This window comes from Ovis canadensis, chromosome X (assembly GCF_042477335.2).
Source record: "Ovis canadensis isolate MfBH-ARS-UI-01 breed Bighorn chromosome X, ARS-UI_OviCan_v2, whole genome shotgun sequence".
NCBI lineage: Eukaryota > Metazoa > Chordata > Mammalia > Artiodactyla > Bovidae > Ovis > Ovis canadensis.
Window position 1 is genome coordinate 110,065,988 of NC_091727.1, and position 23,523 is coordinate 110,089,510.

Sequence of the window (23,523 nt, forward strand, 5' to 3'; positions counted from 1 at the left end):
TACACTAAGTCTGTAAGTGCAACAATGACTCAGAACATCAAATTTGATAACCAGAATAAATATTCCAGTTTTGCCTTGAAAGAAAGATACCAATTAGCAAAATAACTATAAAACTAATTGTCCAGGAAAACACTGGAAATATTGATTAAAAGTCCTATCGACCAAGTTGCTCACTCCTGACTCCTCTGTCCCAAGGAAAGACAAAGGTTAAAAGAACCATTTGGGCCCAGATGAGCAGTTTAATAGGGCTGCATGTTGCTCGGGGGGATTTCCACATTCCAGCAATAAATGCATCTATTGACATTTACAGGACTGTTTACTATCTGAAATATCCACTCTGTGTTTTGGTGCAAAGGCTCTTTCTGGTCCCCACCTCCTTATCAATTGGAAGTAAAGGGCACTATTGGTTACGAAAATATTTTGGATTAAAAAAACGTAAGTAGAAGACTGATGTCTTGAGAACCCTCCATTGTGAGATTTAATTTTGTCCATGGATCCCCAAAGCAGTCTGCTCCTAGTCCCTTTGGGCTTCAAGTAGCTCATATTATTAATCTGGAAACCAGTCACTTAGTAGAAGTAATTTTTTCCTTACCCAAATCAGTAAGTGTAGGTTTTACCTAGCTATCCTTTCTCTAAAGTACAAAAAATATGGGGATGTCACATTTGGATAGTGGTCCTAACTTCTTGAGCACTCAAACATTTATTATACTAGTTTATCTTCAAAACAGTGAGGTGATGTAACTGAGACACGTGATCACTCTGGTTAGCAGGTGGAATGAGTCATGAAGAGGTTTTATGGCTTTCCTAGGGTCACTCAGTGACTCAATTGCAGAGCCAGGACCAGATACTAAGCTGTCTGACCGCCAATCCATTGCTTTCTCCACTGCCTCATACCAATGTTTACAAGGACTACTTTTGTTCTTTTTTTGACTTTTCCGATGCCCATTTTTCTTTTGAAAACAGAGAAGGGGAGCCGGTGAATTGCTAAAAAGGTCATACCTGAAAAACAGTCACAGTTGGGATCAATTTTGCAGTCACAGTCAGTGGGGGCCCCAGCTATGATGGAGATCTCCCCATTGGTGGTAACTTGCTGAATGCGGTTTACTTTCCTCTCATCTGTTTCAGCTATGAAGAGCAGCCCGCTGTGGGAGACGCTGATGGCCCTTGCCGACTCTAGAGTGGAGTGAATTGCTACCTTGCTGACCAAGAAATGATCGATGCCTGGCACCTGGCAGTGAATGGGGCGCCCTGCAATGATCCGCACTCGCCGGTTCTCAGAAATTTGCAGCACAATGTTGTTATCCAAGACATACAATGAATTGTCCATGGGATTGACTGCAAGGTCTGTTGGCCACTCTAATCGCACCTGCAAAAAGAACAGAACACACACCATTAGGTTACAGTATCTTTCTGGGGCAGTTTTATCTTGAAAGAAAAATTGGCTTATTGGTCTCCCACCCCTCGCAACAGCCCCATCTCTCGAATTCCAGCAATGTTGGTGTTATCTGGCAAAGCTGGGAAGGACAGTTGATTAAATGTTCTGGTAAACACATTTACCATTTATGGATTTCCAACATACTGTGAATTATTTTCTCCCTATAATTTCAGAAAGACCCTTTTCAGAGCATGGTCTCCTTCAGTTCAGTTCAGTTCAGTTGAGTTGCTCAGTCGTGTCCGACTCTTTGTGACCCCATGAATTGCAGCATGCCAGGCCTCCCTGTCTATTACCATCTCCCGGAGTTCACTCAGACTCACGTCCATCCAGTCAGTGATGCCATCCAGCCATCTCATCCTCTGTCGTCCCCATCTCCTCCTGCCCCCAATCCCTCCCAGCATCAGACTCTTTTCCAATGAGTCAACTCTTCAGATGAGGTGGCCAAAGTACTGGAGTTTCAGCTTTAGCATCATTCCTTCCAAAGAACACCCAGGGCTGATCTCCTTCAGAATGGACTGGTTGATCTCCTTGCAGTCCAGGGGACTCTCAAGGGTCTCCTTACTACATCTCAAATTCATCTCAAATTCTCCGCATCCCCACTGTTGCCAACCTAATTCAGGCCACTGTCATCCCTCACCTGGGCCACTGCAGGAGCCTGAGACACATCAAGGAGTTAGGAGCAAAAGGACTGGTGTGTGCGTGTGAGTGTGTATGTGAGTGTGTGTATGCTGGGGGCGGGGGTCTGGTGTGCTGGGCACTGGGGACACACAGGCAAGCAAACACAGATCTACCCTAGTTCCTTTTTCCACACAGGAGTCAGCCCACCAGCTGTCGTTCACCACTGGGCACTTCTCAGAGAACGACGTTACGTTATGTGCACTCTCAACTCCACCACTCACTTATTCTGTACTTTATTTCTCTTGTCTTATGGCTAGACAAGGCAGAAGAGTGGGCCCCATTCCTGGCCAAGACAGTAGCAGTGATGTAGGTGCTCTTCTTTCTGCCTTGAGTGAAAGTCTAAGGAAAGCTTTGTTTTTCTCATTGAATCTGAAAGTCTGAAAACAAGATATGGGCTGTCATCACATTCTGAGGCCCACTATTTCCCAGTTGGAAGAGGCCTTCCACTCAGTAATGAAGTGGACAAAGGCCAGTCTGAGATAAATCTCCCTCTAATTCTGTATCTTATTGGAGGGCAACTGGTGACATTGTAAAGACAAAGGTTGTCTCTGACCTCCCCTCTTGCACCACCTGGGGCTCTCTGCCCCCTGTGTCTGAGCGTCTCCCCTAGACCCCCAGAAGCCTCAACCTGTGCTCCTGTCTCTACGTGCCCTCAGTCTCGACATGGGCTGGCCCTCTCTGGTCAGTACCATATGCCTCTGGGCAGCTAGGAATTTGAATGCTAATGGAGTATAAAGCCGAGCTTGTGTTATGCATGTTCTACAGAGCCTTTCAGACTGAGGCCATTGGATGAACATTAAACATCAGCCTTAACAGCTCCCAGAGCAGTTTGCTGTGATGTGTTCCTCCGCACGTCTGTCTGAGGCCCTTGCATGTCAGTGCCCTGTCAACTAAGAGGGAGAAGAGGGAGATGGTGCACTTCCGCCGTGGGCCCCACTCTGGACCTCCATATACACCATCGGGCTGGTACAGAAGCTGTTTGTGTGCGCTGGGCCTATGGAGCATGGTCCCCCGGGAAATAAGCTGGCGTTAGCTGAGGAAGAGGAAATGAATTTATTTCAGTCCAACACTCCTATTTGGATCAAGTCTGAAGTCAGCGACCCAGAAAAAACAAAGCTGGCAGAAATGACGTTCTAATTATCCCCACTCCGAGAGCTGAGGCCAGGGCAGAGGCCAGGGACAGCACACACCTGGCAGAAGTTAGAGAAGGACACGGTTTGAACTCTGTTCTCTGCTGTCAAGGCCGCCTCCGAAATAAAGGCTGGTAGTTGGAAGATGAGCTGTTCAATTCTCCAACTCGCCCCATCTGATTTAAGTCAACACTATTGGTGTCATGTTTATTAGGTTTAATATCACCTCAAAAATACACCAGCTACTCTGTTTGTCTTTTGTTCCATCAAATAAGTCTCCCTCTGGCAGTTTCCTATGACTAAAGTGGCGTTTGCGCTTCTGAGACACTTTCTGTATCAGCTACACAGAATCCCTTTAATTCCCATTTGATTTGGCTGGGCAGCTAGTCTCTGAAACCTCCTCAGATGAAAGATGTGTGGCTACTTAGTAGTCTGGGGCCTGTGTTTTCAGAAACTGAACCTTTTCACCTCTCTTAGGTTGTTAGTTCCTTTTATATCTTTCTCATGTTAAATATTCCCATTTCCAGGTAATTTTTTAAAGGAACTGGTGGTTTGTACCAAGGCATTTCCACAACATACAAACCTAACGTAGAGGATGGAGTCTTTGCACTGACTCCAGCAGTCAGAATTAGCAGCTGTTAGTTGCAGAGAAACCCCAGAATCACACACTACTGAGGTGGGGCTAAGGTTCACCCCTGAGGGCTGTTGGCATTTGTCCAAGTGGACAGAAAGAAACATTTCTTTGGGGGTGTTAGCAGCAGAAAGAGCTGAAGGGACAGTCGTGAGGTTCTGGGATCTTTGCATTGTGACCCAGCTTGCAGGCAAACCATTTGGCCTAATTTGTGGTCATTGCCCCACCTTGTAAAAATACATTAATTTGTTTGAAATGTCAAAATGTATTTAAGCTAAACTAGCAGTAAAGGTCACTGGTGTAGCCGCCAGCTGGTGGAATATGCCCATCTCCCAACAACCTTCCCTGAGAAATAACCCTGAGCAGAAAGGAGCCTTCGGTCTGGATGTCAAGCCTTGACAACACCACGTCTTCCTCTGCTAACTGAAAATTTGCCCTGAAGGCTCTTGGCTCTCAGGTCAGTCAGTCCCGTGGTTGGCTTAAAGAACAAGCTAAGTTTGACCCAAGTGGTAGTTTATAAAGCAGCAGGCTCCTATAGGGGAAAATCCATGTGTAACAGCAATATATGAATATGAGCCTGTGATTAGACCAAACTAGAAAATTTCTCAGTTATAAACTTCATCCCACACTGTAGACACAGACCATAATTAGTTAACTGGGGCTCTCCTTAACAGTTTCAAGGCCGGTTCTTGCCCATATTAGTGTGCATGCTCAGTTGCTCAGTTGTGTCTGACTTTTTGTGACCCTATGGATTGTAGCCCACCAGGCTCCTCTGTCCTGAGGATTCTCCAGGCATATTAGTGTGTAATCCTGGCAAATGAGGTATCTCCCATGAGTCTCTGGTTTCTTCATCTGCCACAAGAAAAAGAAGCTAATGATAGTCTACCTACCTTTAAGAGAGACTGTGTGGATTGATTGAGATGGGGATGTGAGATACTCAGACCAGGGTCTGGACAAAGTAAGGGACAGGAAATGGTGTTAACATGCAAAGTGGTTTCAAAGTCACAAACCTTTAGGGATCTAGCCCAGTTACCATACAATATAGTTCCCTTTCAGCTCTGCTTCCCAGACTTCACTTGTGCACATCACAGGTTCATGAATTTTGCCTTAGCCGTCCACTACTTGCACTACTATTGACTTAATATTTTTCTTTAAATTGACCAACTTTTAAAATATAAATAGGTGCTGCCCCTTCCTTTGAACTGGTCCTAATCAATAACATCTATAAAATTACAGGCCCACTCATCTGAGCCTTTAATAAAAGTAACTACTGTTTATTGAGTGCTTCCTATGTGTCAGGCTCTTTACATGGATTATTACTTTATATGCTTAGAGTAATCACTTGAGAAAGAAACTATCAATATCCCCATTTCCAGATGTCGGCTCTTAGCCTTTCTGCTTTCTGATTTCTCACCTAGAAGAATGGACATGTTTCTTCATGTTCTTCTCACCAAGTCTGGCCTTCCCTTTACTCTAAAGGTTGATTTCAACCTTTTTTTTTTTTTGGCTGAGAAGGTCAAAGCTCACTAGCAATTGAGTGATTTATCTTCCTCTTTCTCATTTGTTTTCTTTCAGTTCAAGGCTTTGTGGGTACCTGCTCTGTGTCAAGCACTATTATAAAGGTAAATAAAAAAGGTCCCTGCCCTTGATTAGTTCACAGTTCAAGTGACGGAAGGTAGATATAGAAACAGGTCATGTCAATATAACGTGGTTAATTGCCACAAAGAACACATGCCTAGGGTGACATGTGGACACATAGGAGGAAGTTTGGGGCAATACTGCTATTACTAGAAGAGAATGTAAACGTAGTCATAAAGAATGGGACCTCCCTGATGGTCCAGTGGCTAAGACTCTGAGCTCCCAAGACAGGGGGCCTGGGTTTGATCTCTGGTTAGGGAACTAGATCCCTCATGCTAAAGATGCCACATGCTGCAATAAAGATTGAAGATCCCGTGTGCCACAATTAATATCTGGTGCAGCCAAATAAATATTTTGTAAACATCTTGAAGGATGAAGCAAAGGTACTGAGAAAGCACGGAACCATATGGGAGTGGGGCGTTCGCCACAGCCTGGGATTGCTGGAACATAAAATAGGGTAGGTAGTAGCGGCAAATGAAGTTCACGTTTCCAAGGACTAATTTTAAGTCTCTCCACTGGGGCACTATTGTCTTTTGTGGCCAGATAATTCTTTGTTGTGGGGGCTGTCCTGTACTGTATAAGATATTTAGCAGCATCTCTGGTCTTTATTCACTAAATGCAACTAGCATCTTCCCGTGACTTGTGATAACCAAAACGCCTCCAGATGTTAACAAATGTCCCCCAAGAGGAAAACTGTCCCTGTTGAGAACCACTGCACTAAGCATGAAGGACTGTGTATGCTAAGGACTTTAGACTTGAACTGTGGGTGTTGAGGTATCAGCGAAGATCATTTAAGCTGAGGGTTCACATGGTCAGACTAGGGCTTTAGAGAGATCACTTAGGCTGTAGTTCAAGGGGCAGTCTGGAGGGAGATCAGACTGATGAACGAGAACCAATTTGGAGGCCAGATCGTCACCAGTACACTCACACGTTAATGTAGTCATCCATCCACCCAGTTCAGTTCAGTTCAGTCGCTCAGTTGTGTCTGACTCTTCGCGACCCCGTGAATTGCAGCATGCCAGGCCTCCCTGTCCATCACCAACTCCTGGAATTCACTCAAACTCACGTCCATTCAGTCAGTGATGCCATCCAGCCATCTCATCCTCGGTCGTCCCCTTCTCCTCCTGCCCCCAATCCCCCTCCAGCATCAGTCTTTTCCAATGAGTCAACTCTTCACATGAGGTGGCCAAAGTACTGGAGTTTCAGCTTTAGCATCATTCCTTCCAAAGAACACCCAGGGCTGGTCTCCTTCAGAATGGACTGGTTGGATCTCCTTGCAGTCCAAGGGACTCTCAAGAGTCTTCTCCAACACCACAGTTCAAAAGCATCAATTCTTCGGCGCTCAGCCTTCTTCACAGTCCAACTCTCACATCCATACATGACTACTGGAAAAACCATAGCCTTGACTAGACGGACCTTTGTTGGCAAAGTAATGTCTCTGCTTTTTAATATGCCACCCAACTCCCTCACAAACATGTGAGTGCTGATTCAGGCACAGTCCCTGCCCTCATGGTGCTTAGAGTTGGCTTTAATGTATCTCATACTTTTTTGTATTTACAAAGCCCTTTGAGAATCTAATTGAAGCTACATACTCTCTCCCTAGAAAAAGGCTCAGATGTGGTAGAAGGAAGTGGTTAGGAGCTCAGGTTTTGGAGTTCAGAATTCCTGGGTTCAGAATTCTCTCTGTTATTTGCTGGCTCTGTGACCCTGGAGCAAATCAGGTAACCTGCCTGAGCCTCAGTTTCATCATCTAGAAATTGGGGATAGTAATATCTTCTCAAAAACTTATTATAGAAACTATACTAAAAAATCTACATAAAGCACTAAGCACACTGCCTGATACACAGAAAGAGCTCTGTAAAAGGCTACTTTTTATTACGGAACATGCCTGCATTTCTTCACAATCCTGTTAAGACTATCACAATGTTGTCTTCCTTGGCTATCTCATGAAGTTTCCTTGTCTTTTTTTTGGCTTCACCATGGGGCATGTGGGATATCTTAGTTCCCTGACCAGGGATCAAACCTGCACGCCCTGCACTGAAAGTGGAGTCTTAACTACTGGACCATCAGGGAAGTCTCTCTCATAAACTCTTAAGTGCAGTCACTTTGTCATGCTCTTTCAAGGTTTCCCTTGCTTTTCTGTCACCAACAATTTCCTCCTTGTTCATTTATTCCATTGCTTGGGAATCCTTTTAAGCCATGCATCCTCCAAGAAACATTTGGCTTATATTGGAATATATTATTTCACATATATTTGTCAGCCAGTTTCATGACTAATATTTTAGCTTATTACTTGGAATCCCTACTGTTATTTGTAACAGTACTCTTGGTACAGTTCCAAGTGTTAGAACATGCTACTTATATATTTTCCTTTCTTTTGCCCCAAATAGTTCTCTATCCCATTTTAGGCATTATGCCAGGCACTAGGGAGCCAGTTCTAACCAAGACAGACTAGGCCCTGCCCTCATGAAGTTGACAATTTTTGGCTGACTTCATTTTCTTCATTCTCCAATAGGTACAGGGTGTTAGTGACATAGAGCAGTAGAGAACTTCTGTTACATTCCATTATTTTATGAAATTAACTTTCATGGAAGAGCCTAAGAAACATATCATGACTGTTACTATATTTGGCCATTGCTACCAAGTGCTAATAACTTCTTTTCCCCAAGTTCAACTGTGCTGAAGAAACCAGCTGTATCCCAAATGGCCCTGTCTCCCTGTCCTAAACAGGACACTTCTCATCTCCTTTCTTTTGTACATTTCCAGGCTTATGGCTCATTTAAAAACTGACTGTTTGCTTCTGATCTCCGAGGCCTCTTCAGCAGGAATTTCCAGGAAGCGTGCGATTATCGTTTCTGTAGTGCGCCAACCCTGGGGAAGATGCCGTGATGGGGCGTGATGCTCTGTGCCAGGTGTGCTGCCAGCTCCATGTTAGATTTCCCTGTGCTTCTAAAAGCTGACAACTCCAGATTGTTAGCATCACTTTTTGTCAGTTTTCAAATGGCCTTCTCATTTCTTGACACTGATACTGTCTGAGCTTCTTCAAATTTATAAAAGGGGGAAAAAAACCGTCTGGAGAAAGTTTGGCTTTTTGCAATTGGAAGGCACGATGACACCTTTGAAAGTGATGGCCCTATTGATCTTGCTTTTAAAAAGTGGAAATTATTAGAAGATGAAATACACCAAGTCTACATGGACTTGTCAACTGGCAAATTATTTTCCATTATCTCATATTCACATTCTTGTGTTTCTCTGAATAATGGCTGGAGAGTTTGAGGAACCCCTCAACCTTTGGTCAGATGTCTCAGCTTGGTCTGTGTTCGTGGCTGCCTAATCAGAAAAACTGACACTTAACTCACATTATTCATGGCAGATGCATAGCCAGGATTAATCTAATCAAGAGTTACAGCTGGACTGATCTTTAGAATCACTTTGCTGCAGAACCTATAGATTAAATCACATCTACCCCAATGTTTCAAGAACATTTTGGAAGTTGAGGAAACAAAGCAAAGCAAAACAAACAAACAAAAATTCCAAAGCAGACCTGGTATATTTCATATTGTAATAATTTCCACTTTTAATTTATTAATTATTTAAAAAATTTACTTATTTGACTGTGCCAAGTATTAGCTGTAGCACATAGGATCTTTGATCTTAGTTGTGGCACGTGGGATCTAGTTCCCTGATCAGGGATGGAACCTGGGCCCCCTGCATTGGGAGAACTGTGTCTTAAAACACTGCACCACAAGGGAAGTTCCAATTTCCACTTTTTAAAAGGAAGATCAGCAAGAGCCATCACTCTGATACAGCATGTGCTTTCCAACTCCCCAAACCAAACTTTCTCTAGATGACTTTTATAAATTTGAAGAAGCTTAGACAGTATCAGGGTCAAAACAAAGTGCTGAATTTGTGGTTACTAAGATGCTGTGGCAGAGACTACCAGTTCTAGGGCTACCCTACCATTATTTCATTCTTTCTTCCTTAGTGCATGCATGCATGCTAAGTCTCTTTAGTCATGTCCGACTCTTTGCGATCCCGTGGACTGTAGCCCACCAGGCTCCTCTGTCCATGGGATTCTCCAGGCAAGAATACTGGAGTGGGTTGCCATATTCCTCCTCCAATGGATCTTTCTGATCCAGGGATCGAACCTGAGTCTTCTGCTGCTCCTGCATTGATGGTGGATTCTGTACTGCTGAGCCACCAGGGAAGCCCTTCCTTCTTAGTAGTATATATCTAATCTTAAAATTTGGGCACACTGCTGTCTAGAAGAGAAGACATCCTAGCCTTATTTGCAATTATCTGTAGCCATGTGATTAAGTTCAAGGAAATAAGATGTAAGACAAGGTATGAAAGTCAGTCAGTCAGTTCAGTCACTCAGTCATGTCCAACTCTTTGCGACCCCATGAATCGCAGCACACCAGGCCTCCCTGTCCATCACCACCTCCCGGAGTTCACTGAGACTCACGTCCATCGACATGAAAGTGTGAAAGTAGCCACACTTTTAAGTTGATGCTGCCTAAGGAGAGCTGACCCAATCGGAATGAGCCCCTTTTGCCCTTTCTTGCAGCATGCAATATGGATATAAGTGGTGGTAATTTTAGCAGATGTCTTAGACCATGAGGTGGCCATGAAAATGAAAGGCATGCACCAGGATGGCGGGGCAGAATTATAGGAGCCTGGGTCCCAGATGACCTCATGGAACTACCACCCAGTCCTGGACTGTGGATCAAGTCTGGCTGCTATCTTGTTATGTCACTGTTGTGTGTGTGTGTGTGTGTGTGTGTGTGGCGGGGGGCGGGGGGGTGCGACATTCTGTTCTTCTCAGCTGAATCCAATCACAACCAAGAAAATGCTCTGTTAGGCTTTGTTTGTGTCTGGCACTATTGGTCAAACCAGTCTAGCAAATTTCTAGGTTTACATCTCTGTGATAGATCACCAGTGTTTGCAAAATTAAATTAAATTGACATAAATTAACGCCCGAAAATGGCTGACACCAGTGCCAAAGTCCACTAGGGCAGCTCTTTGTTATGAGGATGACTAACTAAGTGATTAACCTCAAGCCTTCCTGTGTACCCAGAGTTCCATCTTTGGGTACTTCAAGCTTTTCCTCTAGTTCTGTGACTTATTCAGATCCAGTGCTTCTCCATTATACCATAAATACTTGTTTGCCTTCCTTTGTTTTCTATTAGGTCTGTGAATCGTCAAGCGCAGGAATGAGGGCTCATTCATATCTGTATTTCCAGTATTCGGTATTACAGTTGGCAAATGCTTGTTGAAGGAAAACATTAGTGCCTCATTGGCTGTAACATTTTCAGTCCATGAAAGCATTTTAGAAATTGCAAAACACAAATAAGCTCTAAGAAAAACCAACTTTCATCAACATGTTTGAGTCAGTGAATCTGGGTTTCCAGAGACCCACTGAGGTTAATGGGAATGGCCATATTCCCTCAATCTTAAATTTTAAGTTTTCTGAAATGAGGTTGTGTCTTATAATCAATACATACATTTAATGGAGTATCTCTCCTCACTACCTAAAGTTATCAAATTGATGCCATGTCTTAGAATACATGGTGTCTTAGAATTGAGGAAATATTTCTACTTCGGTCCACAGACTTCGAGGATCTCTGAGACTCTTCCAAGGAGGTCTGTGAGGTCAAAACTGTTCTTAATACTATTTGCTTTTTGTACTTTCTTTGAGTATACAGTGGAGTTTTCTGGAAGGTGCCTGAGGCTACTATAGCTTTATGTTTAAAAAATTCACACCTTTAATTTCCAATAAGGTAAATATTAATAGATAAAACCCACACAAAGAAAAGCTCTTTGAAGTCTCCAGCAATTTTTAGAAGGGTCAAGGGGTCTTGACACCAAAGAGCTTGAGAATAGGAAAGAGTGAATGAAACCACTGTTATATGAGAGTTTCATTCACACTTATTAAGAAAAAAGTACATATCTCTTCCAAGATGGTTCCTGTGGCCATGAGCTCAGTCCAAAAGCACACTGACAGAGTAGCTGAAAAAAATCTCTCCTTCCTCTAGAGACCCAAGGCCTGATGGGTGCTATAAAAGTTTGTTCTTAGAGGCTCCCTCACAGCAATCAGCACGTACACACTCTGTATGAGTCTGCTGTGTAATTGCCACTACCTCATCTTAATAACAGGCATAATTGCTCTGAGTTTCCGTCACCCTTTCTTGCATCTCCTCTCTGAAGCCTCAATTTTAGAAATGGCACTTGTGAAAACACAAAATGTTTAACCACTTCCAGTTTTCAATTTACAGTCAAAGTCATCTATCAGCAGGAGATGAAGGCCCAGTGTGAAAACTACAGAATGTCCTTCAGACTCCACAGCTAATTTGTTTGTAAATTTGATTGTTATTGTAACAAGAACATATTGTACATGATGCTACTTGCCAATTTACTATTTGTATGTCTCTGTTTCTTGGGTTTTATCATTAGAGTCAAAGAACTTAACCCCTTCAGCACTTCTGTGAGTGGGGAGAGGAACGTGAAAGCTTTACTGTTTTTTTTTTGTGTGTGTGAGTTTCTATTTCAATTCAATTTTATATGTATTTCTTTTGTTGTTATCAAAAAATAACTTTTGGGGATATGGACCACTTTTAAAGGCTTTATTGAATCTATCACAATATGGCTTCAGTTTTATGCTTTGGTTTCTAGACTGTGAGGCATGTGGGATCTTAGCTCCTCCACCAGGGATCAAACTGACATTGGAAGTCAGTTCACATTGGAAGGCAAAGTCTTAACCACTGGACTGTCAGGGAATTCCCTATATGTATCTTAAATTCCCTGGTGGCTCAGATGGTAAAGAATCTGCCTGCAGCATAGGAGACCTGGGTTCAATCCGTGGGTTGGGAAGATTCCCTGGAGAAGGGAATGGCTATCCACTCCAGTATTCTTGCCTGGGAAATCCCATGGGTAGAGGAGCCTGGCGGGCTACAGTCCATGGGGTTACAAAGAATTGGACACAACTGAGTGACTAATGCTTTCACTTTTTCATCTTAAATTCCCACTATATATTCAGCACTGTGGGAGATACACATATTGAAGGGGAGACAACCAGAGAACAGTCCAAAGTAACATGAAATCCCCCATGAGACCAGGTGATAAGACCATGCATTTGGAGAGAATTTAGAGTAAGGAGAAGACCACCGTGGGTCTTCATACAGTGAAGGTAGGGCTTACGTCCTCCTAAGAGCCAAGGCTTTGCCTACCTGTAGGAGCCAGGGACAGAGAAGGCAATGGCACCCCACTCCGTTACTCTTGCCTGGAAATTCCCATGGATGGAGGAGCCTGGTAGGCTGCAGTCCATGGGGTCGCTAAGAGTCGGACATGACTGAGCGAATTCACTTTCACTTTTCACTTTCATGCACTGGAGAAGGAAGTGGCAACCCACTCCAGTGTTCTTGCCTGGAGAATCCCAGGGACGGGGGAGCCTGGTGGGTTGCCGTCTATGGGGTTGCACAGAGTCGGACACGACTGAAGCAACTTAGCAGCAGCAGCAGCAGGAACCAGGGACTTTGAAGAAGCCCTTGGAATCATTCTGTAGCATTTCTTCCTGTTGAGCACTTGCAGAAACTTGTCTGTTGCAGGTTGTTAATATTATAGTATTGGCTCGACAGGATAGACCAAGCTTCCAATTCCCTTTGGCACCTAAAGCAATTTACAGGCCAGAAGTATGACTGCATGGCTTTTATGAAATGGCCTGATTTCATTGATCAGCCACTTGGAGATTATGTTTTCATTTCTGTAGCTACTGCTAACCCTGCTTTCCGGTATAATATTTCAGGAAGGAACTATTAAAAAATTTCACCATGGCAATGTTTAGAAGTGGGCAGGGTTCTAAAGGGGAAGAGAAATATCACAAGTCATGATTGCTCTACTTAAAAGTTCATTTCAAGTTAGACTAGAATTCCACAGATTGTGTCTCATCTTAACTTGGTAATGTTTCCAAATGATAAGGACACTAATAAGAACAGATGGTCTAATGAACATTCAGAGGGAAGATTTAACTGGTCTTATTTTCATTAGGCCTCCAGTGCGCTTCCGGGTTTTGCCCACCACTTCCCTGTGTGTAATACAAAACAGCACGTCCTCAACAGATGGCCCAGCTCAGGCTCATGCTTCCAGAACTCTGGAGACTGGCCACCTGACCGCTTACCATGTGTACAGAATCATTTAAGGAAGCAGACAGGCTACAAACTTGAGCCTGAACAAAAGCGAAAAAATAGTGATGACCCGAGCTTCAACAAGAGGGGAGTCCGTCACTCTCACAAACACATTGAGCAGCTCTGGTTGAGGTCTCCCCATAACAGCTTCTTATGGATTCACAGCAATGATGAAATCCTCTGTGGCAAACAGCCCACTCTAATTAATGTTTCCTCCAAACCGTAGCCACATCTGAGTGACTCCAGCAGGAACAACGACATGGAAATCTAACACCTCATTGCACATTGTGCTAGTTAGTGAGCGATCAGCTTGCAGCTCCAGACTCACCCCTTTAAAGGCACTGCTCTGTGATACTGGGGTTGGGACTCTGCAAACTACATTTCTTTCTTTCTTTTTTTTTTTTTTCTCAGCTGGCTTTTTGATAGATCCTGCCAATGTGGCAGCTAAAGGGATTCTGGGAGGCTAGAGGAGGGAGAAGGGACTCCTTCCTTCCTGCTTGTTTTCTGTTCTTTCAGTGTTGCTGTAACTGCAGCCCTTCCTCCTGAGCGGCAGTAACTGGCTGCGCTTTCCAGCTCCTCTCCACACTCACGCCAGCCTCGTCACATTCCCTCAGAGGGACCCGAAGCAGCCCAAAGCAGTGGCATCCTCTTCTCAGAGGAGTAGGTACCACTTCAGTGGATCAAATCCTCCTCCTCTCTCAGTATTCTTGCCTGGAGAATCCCATGGAGAGAGGAGCCTGGTGGGCTACAATCCATGGGGTTGCAAAGAGTCAGACACGACTGAAATGACTTAGCACACACACACGTAGCACTCTTGGTTCTGACAATTTCAACCCCTTCCTCTGTTTTCACAGCCCTAGAGGTGGTGGCTGCAGGTATTCTCTCTCTTGTTTTGCAAACCCCTAATGCCTGTGCAGCCTATTCCCTCTACTCAATTTCTTTCTGTTAAAATGACTAATGTGCTTTCTGTTTTTCTGACTGGATCTTTAGTGATATTCACAGCATCAACCCATATACAAGGACAGAGGAAGAACAATACCCACTGCAGGACACTGGTCATAGAAAACTGGTAAAATGGAACCAGAACCAGCAAAGACTCTGGTACTGAGACGACTTATTAGTCACTAGCATCCTTGGTTTATCTATTGACCTGTGAAACTGCCATTTCCAGAGAATATCTATGTAAAATAAACCCACTGTGTGTGGACTTTAACGAAGTTGGTTGTGACTGACTTTAACCAGGGCTTCTCTGACTCTCTGGAAATGCTACGTTGATGCCCTTGTTGTTGAAAAGCTTCTCACACTCTTGTGATTTTTGAGAATGATTTCATGGTGGATCATTCTACTTTCCCATACGTCTTTTGAAGACACAGTTCATACTGAATGGTTCATAAAGTGGGCCCATGACAATATTTCCTGTGTGCTTAGAATTTACTTATAATTAATAATACATTGGGCATTTACTACTAAATATCTTTAATATTCTCTCTTGCTGTATCCTTGTCAGAAATTGGGGTTGTTCCTTCAGAATCCTTTCCCCCTTGATTTGGAATGGGAATGTATTCTGAGGTGGACCAAATGAACACCTAGTTGGCTTATGCATCTCAAGAAAAATATCTCTCAGCAGGTGCGGCCTCTTTGTAAGTGTATTATACCAGTCATTCCCAGTCATTTTGGCACCAGGGACTGGTTTCACGGAAAACAATTTTTCCATGGACTGCGGGGAGGGGGATGGTTTCTGGATGATTCAAGCACATTACATTTATTGTGCATTTATTTCTATTATTATTACATCAGCTCCACCTCAGATCATCAGGCATTAGATTTCAGATGTTGGGGACTCTTGTTTTCACTTTTGCATGAAAGGATGATACTACTGATGACAACCAATATAACTTTCTCTTTGAATTGTGCTTCCATTTAATACAGATGGGTTGGCACTGATTCAGGCACTTCACCCTCCCACAGTTAATAAAGAGTAAGTCTAAAAAAAAAAAAAAGAGTAAGTCTACTTTTAAAGATAAAGTCTGAAAGATAGGCCAATAGCTCACATTGGGACTCAGCCCAAGATGTTGGCCATATAAGCCCTAGATGCTCACCACTGAATTTGCCAACCAAATATTCTGCATCTTAGAGAGTTTCAGGTTTATTTCAGGTCATGGCGCCTGCCAGGCAAAATGTGTGTAAGACTGAGTGGTTCAAAAGTAGTTTGCAAGCTTTGCATCTTGTGACTCTCTCTGAATTTTGAAGATGCTTTCCCTCTGGTGCTTAATAGTTTTAATAAGAGCTAACATGCCATTGTCCTTTGTGTGGAAAGAGGACACTGCTGAGGGAGTTTTATTTATGGGATAAATTATGTTTTCGATATAGCATTGAGCACGGTACTTGACTTTTATTTTAAGGGCTCTGACAACTCTGGCTATTTGCTTGTGTGCAGACATTTCAGCAGAATTTGGCTGTGCTGGAGTTGAAGATGTTTGGCCTGCTGTTCTTTACTTCTTATGTAAACAACCACGTGTTCACTTTGGAGGGAGCAATAATGCAGATATCTCGGGTAATAGCTTATTCTACCCTAATTGTGATTTTACCTAAGAGATACAAAGTGCAGTTAAAAAAAAAAGAGTTTGAATGAATTTGGAGAAGGGAAATGATTGATATTTAAAGGAATTCTGTGGAGAATTTTACTGTAAAGCTTCTCTCAGTTTATAATTTTGTTAAGTTTGGGTTTTTACACATTCAAATTTTTCAAATTGATTGACATGCTTTGGAACCTGAATATCTTGATAAAAAAGAAAAAGACAAAGCAACTCACAGACTAAGCTTGCTTCAAAAATCCTAGGACACTGCTATCTTTCTTATCAGCCTCATAACTTCTTTCCTTTTGATTTTCCACTTACCTGGGGGCCTTTATTTTGTCTTGGGAGAGTCATATCTTTTGTGTTGACCTAGATAAACTATGTCTTCCTACTTATATACTTTCATATTAAATTTTTTGTGTGAAATTGACCCACGTAGAATGGCCATCCACTGAATGTGCTGCTCTTTTACCTCCTGATTTCAAAGTTGGAAGATGATCTAAAATCTCTACATCTCAAATTCACAGATGTATGAAACTCATACTACATCCCAACCTTAGGTCCACAGTCAGTGAGACCCTTCTTGAAAATAGAAAGAAAATGAAGGATTTGGGGCACCATTCAATGCCTAGCATAAACATGCTTTAAGTGATCTAGATAGAGCTTTTCATATCAGCATTAGGCAGATAAAACATTCTGTGAAGGTCACAGCAGATTAAGAGTCATCTCTGGAGCATATGCTTGCTACAGGCCATCAAACTCATCTACAAATATTTGCATGGCTCTCTGAGAAGGTACACCTATGTACAAAGGACAGAAGGGAAGATTACATAATTTCTATAGCAGTTCCAAACTTCTTGGCCCTTTGAAAAAATCTTGGTTCTATAAATTATCTGTTCAATTTTCTATTCTGTGAATGGAAGGTCAAATACTACAACTAGTGCTGCTGCTGTTTCTCCTCCTGCTAATTCACTGAGCACTTATGAGTCACATACTTTGCTAAGTGATTTTTTTTTTTTTTTGGCTGTGTTCTGAGGCATGCGGGATAGATAGTTTTGTGACCAGGGATCAAACCCACATCCCCTGCACTGAAAGGCAGAGTTGTAATCACTGGATCACTGGAGAAGTCCTGCTAAGTAAGTGATCTTTTTAAAATATATTATCTCATTTAGTCCTCACAACTTTCTTATAGAGAAAAACATCATTATTATCCCCACTGACAGGTACAGAATTTCCCCCAGAGGGACACATCCAGCTAGTGGTGGAGCTGCGACTCAAATCTATGTGGTCTGTGTTCCCACACAGTCTACTTTACTGACCTCTAATATGAACTTTTATTATGAAGGAGAGTCTACCCTCGAGGCCTGATTTTGTCTCTTGCACCCTCTATTAAAGGATTAGAGGAAAGTTTGGCTCTCTTTTTGCAGTTTCAGAAGGTGTTTTCCTGCATTGGACAGAGCAAGGAGAGTAGCTTTGGACTGAGTGAGCAATAAATAACATTATCCAGGAATGCATTTAAATTAGCGACTGAAAACCACAGATACTACAAAATCAGAAGAATGACCTTGCAGACTTATTTTGTTCTTGTGTCCTCCCATTTTAACAAGTGCATGATGAATCAACAGAAAATATTTCCTGAAGATGCCAATTAACACCTTACATCATCCCTTATATTTGTAAAGCAGTTCATACTTTCCAAGTGCTTTTATATATATAAAAAAAGCAGTGCCACTTAATCAACAATTGGGTCATTTATTGAATTAGCCTTCATAAGGAGGAATAATTAACTCGCTTTAAAATTCTACTGTCTGTTTTCCAAGTGTAGTGCTGAATCTGAAATGACAGAATCTGAAATGACAGCAACTTCTTTGGGGTCAAGAAGTAGACAAAGACAATTTAATTTTTAAAAATATATTGCCATATTTCAGAGGACAACAGAATAAATGATTCAAAAATAGATGTTCTCTTCTTCAAATATAGAGATGGCAACTAAAAACATTGTTTATTTTGTACTATTATGTAATTTTCAGCCATAAATGCTAATGGATCATTCCTTTATAAGGTGAGTAATATGAAGAGCCTCTAGGGACTCCTACAGTCAACTTTAAAAAAAAAAGGTTCTTGGTGCTGTTCGATTCTGTCAAATCAAAATATGAACAATATTAACATTAACTGCCATCTCATGCTCTGTGATAGCATAATTTGATTGCTGTGTAGATGGAGGGTTGTGAAACCTTTCCACTCACCTAACTGATGGTGCAAAGGAAAATATAAAACCCAAGGTTACATGTAATGCCATATGACCTCTCTCTTCACTTCTGATCAAGACCAACATTTTACAGTTGCAAGTACCTGTCCAAAAACAAAGTTCTTTCATATTTGTTTTCTTATTTAACTATCCCAGTAGCCTTAGGAGACAAGACAGGGTTTTATCTCACTTCCTAATGTTGAGGAAGTGCAGACACAGAGACCTTAAGTAACTTGCTTGAGGTTGCACTACTAATAAATGGCAGAATCTGGACTCACACCTGGGACTGTCTATGTTCTTTCTACTAGACACGTTTCTGTAGGCAAAGGGAAGTCGGCGGTTAGGGAATCATCCAGAGAACTTTAGTAAAATATCCCCTAGTACTCTTGAAGACGTGAATCATTGTTCCAAGGTTATAAACGTGTTTTTTAAAAATAATTTTATGTATTTATTTTTGGCTGTGCTGGTCTTTGCTGTTGCCTGCGGGCTATTCTCTAGTTGCGGTGTGCAGGTTTCTCATTGGGGTGGCTTCTCTTGTTGTGGAGCACAGGCTCTAAGGTGCGAGGGCTTCAGTAGTTGAGGCACATGGGCACAGTAGTTGTGGCTCCTGGGCTCTAGAGCACACGCTCAGTAGTTGTGGCTCACGGGCTTAGTTGCTCCTCGGCATGTGGGATCTTCCCAGATCAGGGATCGAGCCCATGTCTCCTGCATTGGTAGGCATTCTACCACTGAGCCGCCAAGGAATCCCTTAGAAATGCACCTGACAAGAAGTTTGCCCATGTTTATTCAGTAGTCATCACTCTCTAAATACTTTCACATTTAAGGTTATTGATATATTGAGCTCTTTGAGAACAGTGTGGCTAAGTTGGCAGTGCCTTCCTGCCATGATTGGTGTAGACTGGGCTCCCTCTTTGCCGTAGAGGATAGCACTACCCCCTCCCCCCATTTCTACATTCATAGCATGAGCCTTTGGATCCATGGGAGGGACAGGCTATGACTGATATGGATTGACAGGGTGCATGTGGCTCAAGTGAATAGAGCAGAACATTGCTGATTTAGGATGTTTACATCTGGACTGCTGCAACAGCCAATGGCTGATCAGTAAGACTGCTGCACTTCTTATGCTGTCCAGGCATGAGAATAGGGAAAGAAAGTGAGAAAATCCATCGGAGGTTTGGTTGGTATGAGTTTATCATTATTATTATAATACCCCCTGCACATAACATTAAATTTACTCTCTTAATCATGCTTAAACACAGTTCAGCTGTGTTAGATATATTCATATTGTTGTGCAACAGATCTCTAGAGCTTTTTCATCTTGCAATAAGGACACTCTAAACTTTAATTTCCTCTCCTCATTCCCCTTGGTATCCACATTGCTACTTTCTGTTCCTATGATTTTTTTTTTTTACTACTTTAGATGTTCCATATGAGTGGACTCACAGTATTTTTCTTTTTGTGACTGGCTTATTTCATTTTACATGTCCTCAAAGTTCATCCATATTGTAGGATGTGACAAGGTTTCCTCCTTTTTAAAGGCTATATAATACTCCCTTGGATGTATGCACCAATGTATTTTCATTATCCTGATATGAGTTTTAATGCCATCCAATCCATTAGTTGGTGGCCACTATAGAAGTGGTTGATTCAGGAACTTCCCTGGCAGTCCAGTGGTTAACACTCCCTGCTTTCACTGCAGAGGACACACGTTTGATCCCTGGTGAAGGAACTATGATCCCACATGTCACATGGTGTGGCCACACAAAAAAAGTGGTTGATTTAGTTTTTAAGCTAACCATAACCAAATATGATTAAGTAAATGGTTGGCACAAGGGCTAGCAAATAGTGGTTTCATTTTATTGGTTTGGCCAAAAAGTTTGTTTGGGTGAGGTGTGCTGGAAAAATCTGAATGAACTTTTTGGCCAGCTACACCCTGGGCCTTGTTAATATGCCCTTTGAGCCATTCTCTATTCCCTAAACTTCTCTTATCTATTTGGTCACCTCTCTTTTATTCCCACCCAGATGTCCCTGCTGCCCACTGGTCTTGCTGGCTCTGGATAGAGGTGCTTATATATGTTTCAGAAAACTTGCTTACATCTTCCCTGTGTTGCTGTTTATCTAAAGCGCTACTCCTTCCTTTTACTACATGTCCCTAGTCTGAATTCTCTGCAGCATGGCCACAGCCTTTTTCTTGGCTCTTGAGTATAAGACAGGTTCCATAGTCATTGAAGCATTGGGAGGGTGTGTTGGGGGTGGAGGTGGTGAGATTTTCATCTCTGGTGGCAAGAACTTTAAAAATAAACTTTCTTTTTTCCCTCCCCTGGGAAATCCCTTTATTCAAGCAAACTTATTATAATTCAGATTTTTCTTGATTCCCTACGGAGCTTCACAAAATTCAGAAGTCTGTCCCTGCAGGGAATTTCAGTTATAATGGCCTTCATTCCAAAGATCTAATTCTGTTCTCTTTCAGTGTGCACATGGAGAGTGATGGAAGTGCACAAAGAAAGCCAAGTAACCCCTGAAGAACTTGAGTTTCAATATCATCTGTATCACTCAGGGTGATGGAGGCTATTCTGTAGACATGAAAGGGTTGGCAGGGGACTGAAGAAGAGACAATGAGAGATATTAGGCAAGAGTTTAAAAAGGGGAAAAGAAGGTGCCTTTTCTGTACTAAAGCTACTGTTTCTTTTCTTTGTTCTCCCTGGATTGCTGTAACTTTTCATGCCTCCATGTTATTATATGTAGTTTTTCAAAACAACAGAAAATGCTGACTCCACTTGTACAAAATTGAATTGACATGTAGATTTTGAAGAGGAGGCTTTATGATTCCCTTCTATCCAGTTGTGGTTAGTTTATCTGAAACTTGCAAAAAAAATTGAAAGAAAAATAGAAAATAGCTTTTTTTCAGGCACACAGAGAGCTGAAGACCACCAGGGAGGCAAAGTTTTGAGGCTTGTGCCGACGGATGAGAGAGAGGTAAGTTTTGCTTTCTTTTTTAAAGAGAATGGCCACAAAGAACATTGATTCTAAGTTCCTAAAGTCCAAGACAGGTGCAGGGATTGTAGAACGGCATCAAATTCTTTCAATTCTTTAAATTGAGTTCAAGTTTTTCTGGACAGAAAGAGTTACCTCTTAGAACTTGCAAATGAATTTTTAGAACAAGTTTTTATGATTATTGAGTAATACTGGGCAGTAGAAGGTGTGCTGGAAGACTACAGGTCATTACACATAAGTCTGACTTCAAGAAGAATCCAAAGATGGGCTCCACAAACTGCAAGGAGGGGACCTGATGTTGCTTTCAGTTCAGTTCAGTTGCTCAATCGTGTCTGACTCTTTGTGACCCCATGAACCACAGCACGCCAGGCCTCCCTGTCCATCACCAACTCCCAGAGTTCACCCAAACTCATGTGCATCGAGTCGGTGATGACATCCAGCAATCTCATCCTCTGTCGTCCCCTTCTCCTCCTGCCCCCAATCCCTCCCAGCATCAGAGTCTTTTCCAATGAGTCAACTCTTTGCATCAGGTGGCCAAAGTATTAGAGTTTCAGCTTCAGCATGGGTCCTTCCAATGAACACCCAGGACTGATCTCCTTTAGGATGGACTGGTTGGATCTCCTTGCAGTCCAAGGGACTCTCAAGAGTCTTCTCCAACACCACAGTTCAAAAGCATCAATTCTTTGGTGCTCAGCTTTCTTCACAGTCCAACTCTCACATCCATACATGACCACTGGAAAAACCATAGCCTTGACTAGATGGACCTTTGTCGGCAAAGTAATATCTCTGCTTTTTAATATGCTATCTAGGTTGGTTATAACTTTCCTTCCAAGGATGTTGCTTTAGGAAAGCGTTATTAAACAGTTTTTTTTCTTAGTTCTTAGATGAGGAAGTGGTGTTTTTGGATACTATGAATCAAAACAAATTATGTCAAAGGATTCTAATTTCCTTTCTCTCTCTCTCTTTTTAAATAAAGTTTCTTTTTAAAAAAAAAAAAAAACAAATTCATTTTTGGCTGCGCTGGGTCTTTGTTGCTGCATGCAGGCTTTCCATAGCTGTATTCCAGCTGCGGTGCTCAGGCTTCTCACTGTGGTGGCCTCTCCTATTGTGGAGCTTGGGCTCTAGAGCACATGGGTTCAGTAGCTGTGGCTCATGGGCTTAGTCGCCCTGCAGCATGTGGAATCTTTCTGGGCCAGGAACTGAACCTGTGTCCCCTGCATTGGCAGGTGGATTCTCAACCACTGGATGACCAGGGAAGTCCTCTTATTTCCTTTTAAACAGAGTTACCAACTTGGTAAGATTTCTCATGATACCTTTGTGGACAAGTTATGGGAAATATGGGTGAGGGTAGTGGCTTTCAAGCTTGTTTTGACTATGACCTCAGTAAGAATTATATTTTACACTATTGTTCAAGATATACAATTGAAATAAGTCTTATGAAACAATACTTACTTACACTTACTATACATGATGCACTCTGAATTTTTTTGTTATATTTCATTTTTCTTGAGAACTAGTCATAGGCCATCATATTGATTTCCTGATCTACTATGAATCATACACTATAGGTGATAGTTCAAACAGATGGGTTCATAATCTAAGAGATAACTAGTCAAGTGGTGCTACAATTTCCCTGGTCTATCTATCCATAAATTTCATCATGGATGAAGACATAGAAAGCATTGAAATCTATAGGTGACACAAGGCTAGGAAGGGTAGTGAAGATATTGGATGGTAGCAGAAAACAAAGACGAGGACTGAATCAAATGAGCTGGAATTGAATACAAACTAACATAAGATCCTGTATTATGATGCATGTGTAGTAAAAGTAAGCATTATTTCATGTAATTTTTATTCCAATTTATATCCTGAACAATAGTGTAAAATATAATTATTAGTGAGGATTACAGTCAAAACAAACAAATGATCAAGTTTGTAAGTACAGGGTGAGGAGACGGGCATGAGAGACATGTGAATTTTTAGTTCTCTATAATCACGTGTTTGCATGCATGC

The 23,523-nt window shown here is 42.1% G+C and overlaps 1 protein-coding gene across 1 annotated transcript in view; it reads right to left on the reverse strand.

Moving 5' to 3' along the window:
* Positions 1–23,523, reverse strand: part of TENM1 (teneurin transmembrane protein 1) — an 899,404-nt gene that overhangs the window by 40,214 nt on the left and 835,667 nt on the right. Inside the window, exon 26 of the mRNA XM_070290794.1 lies at positions 1,000–1,366. Coding sequence (XP_070146895.1) covers positions 1,000–1,366 — 367 coding nt within the window. The remainder of the gene's footprint in view (positions 1–999; positions 1,367–23,523) is intronic.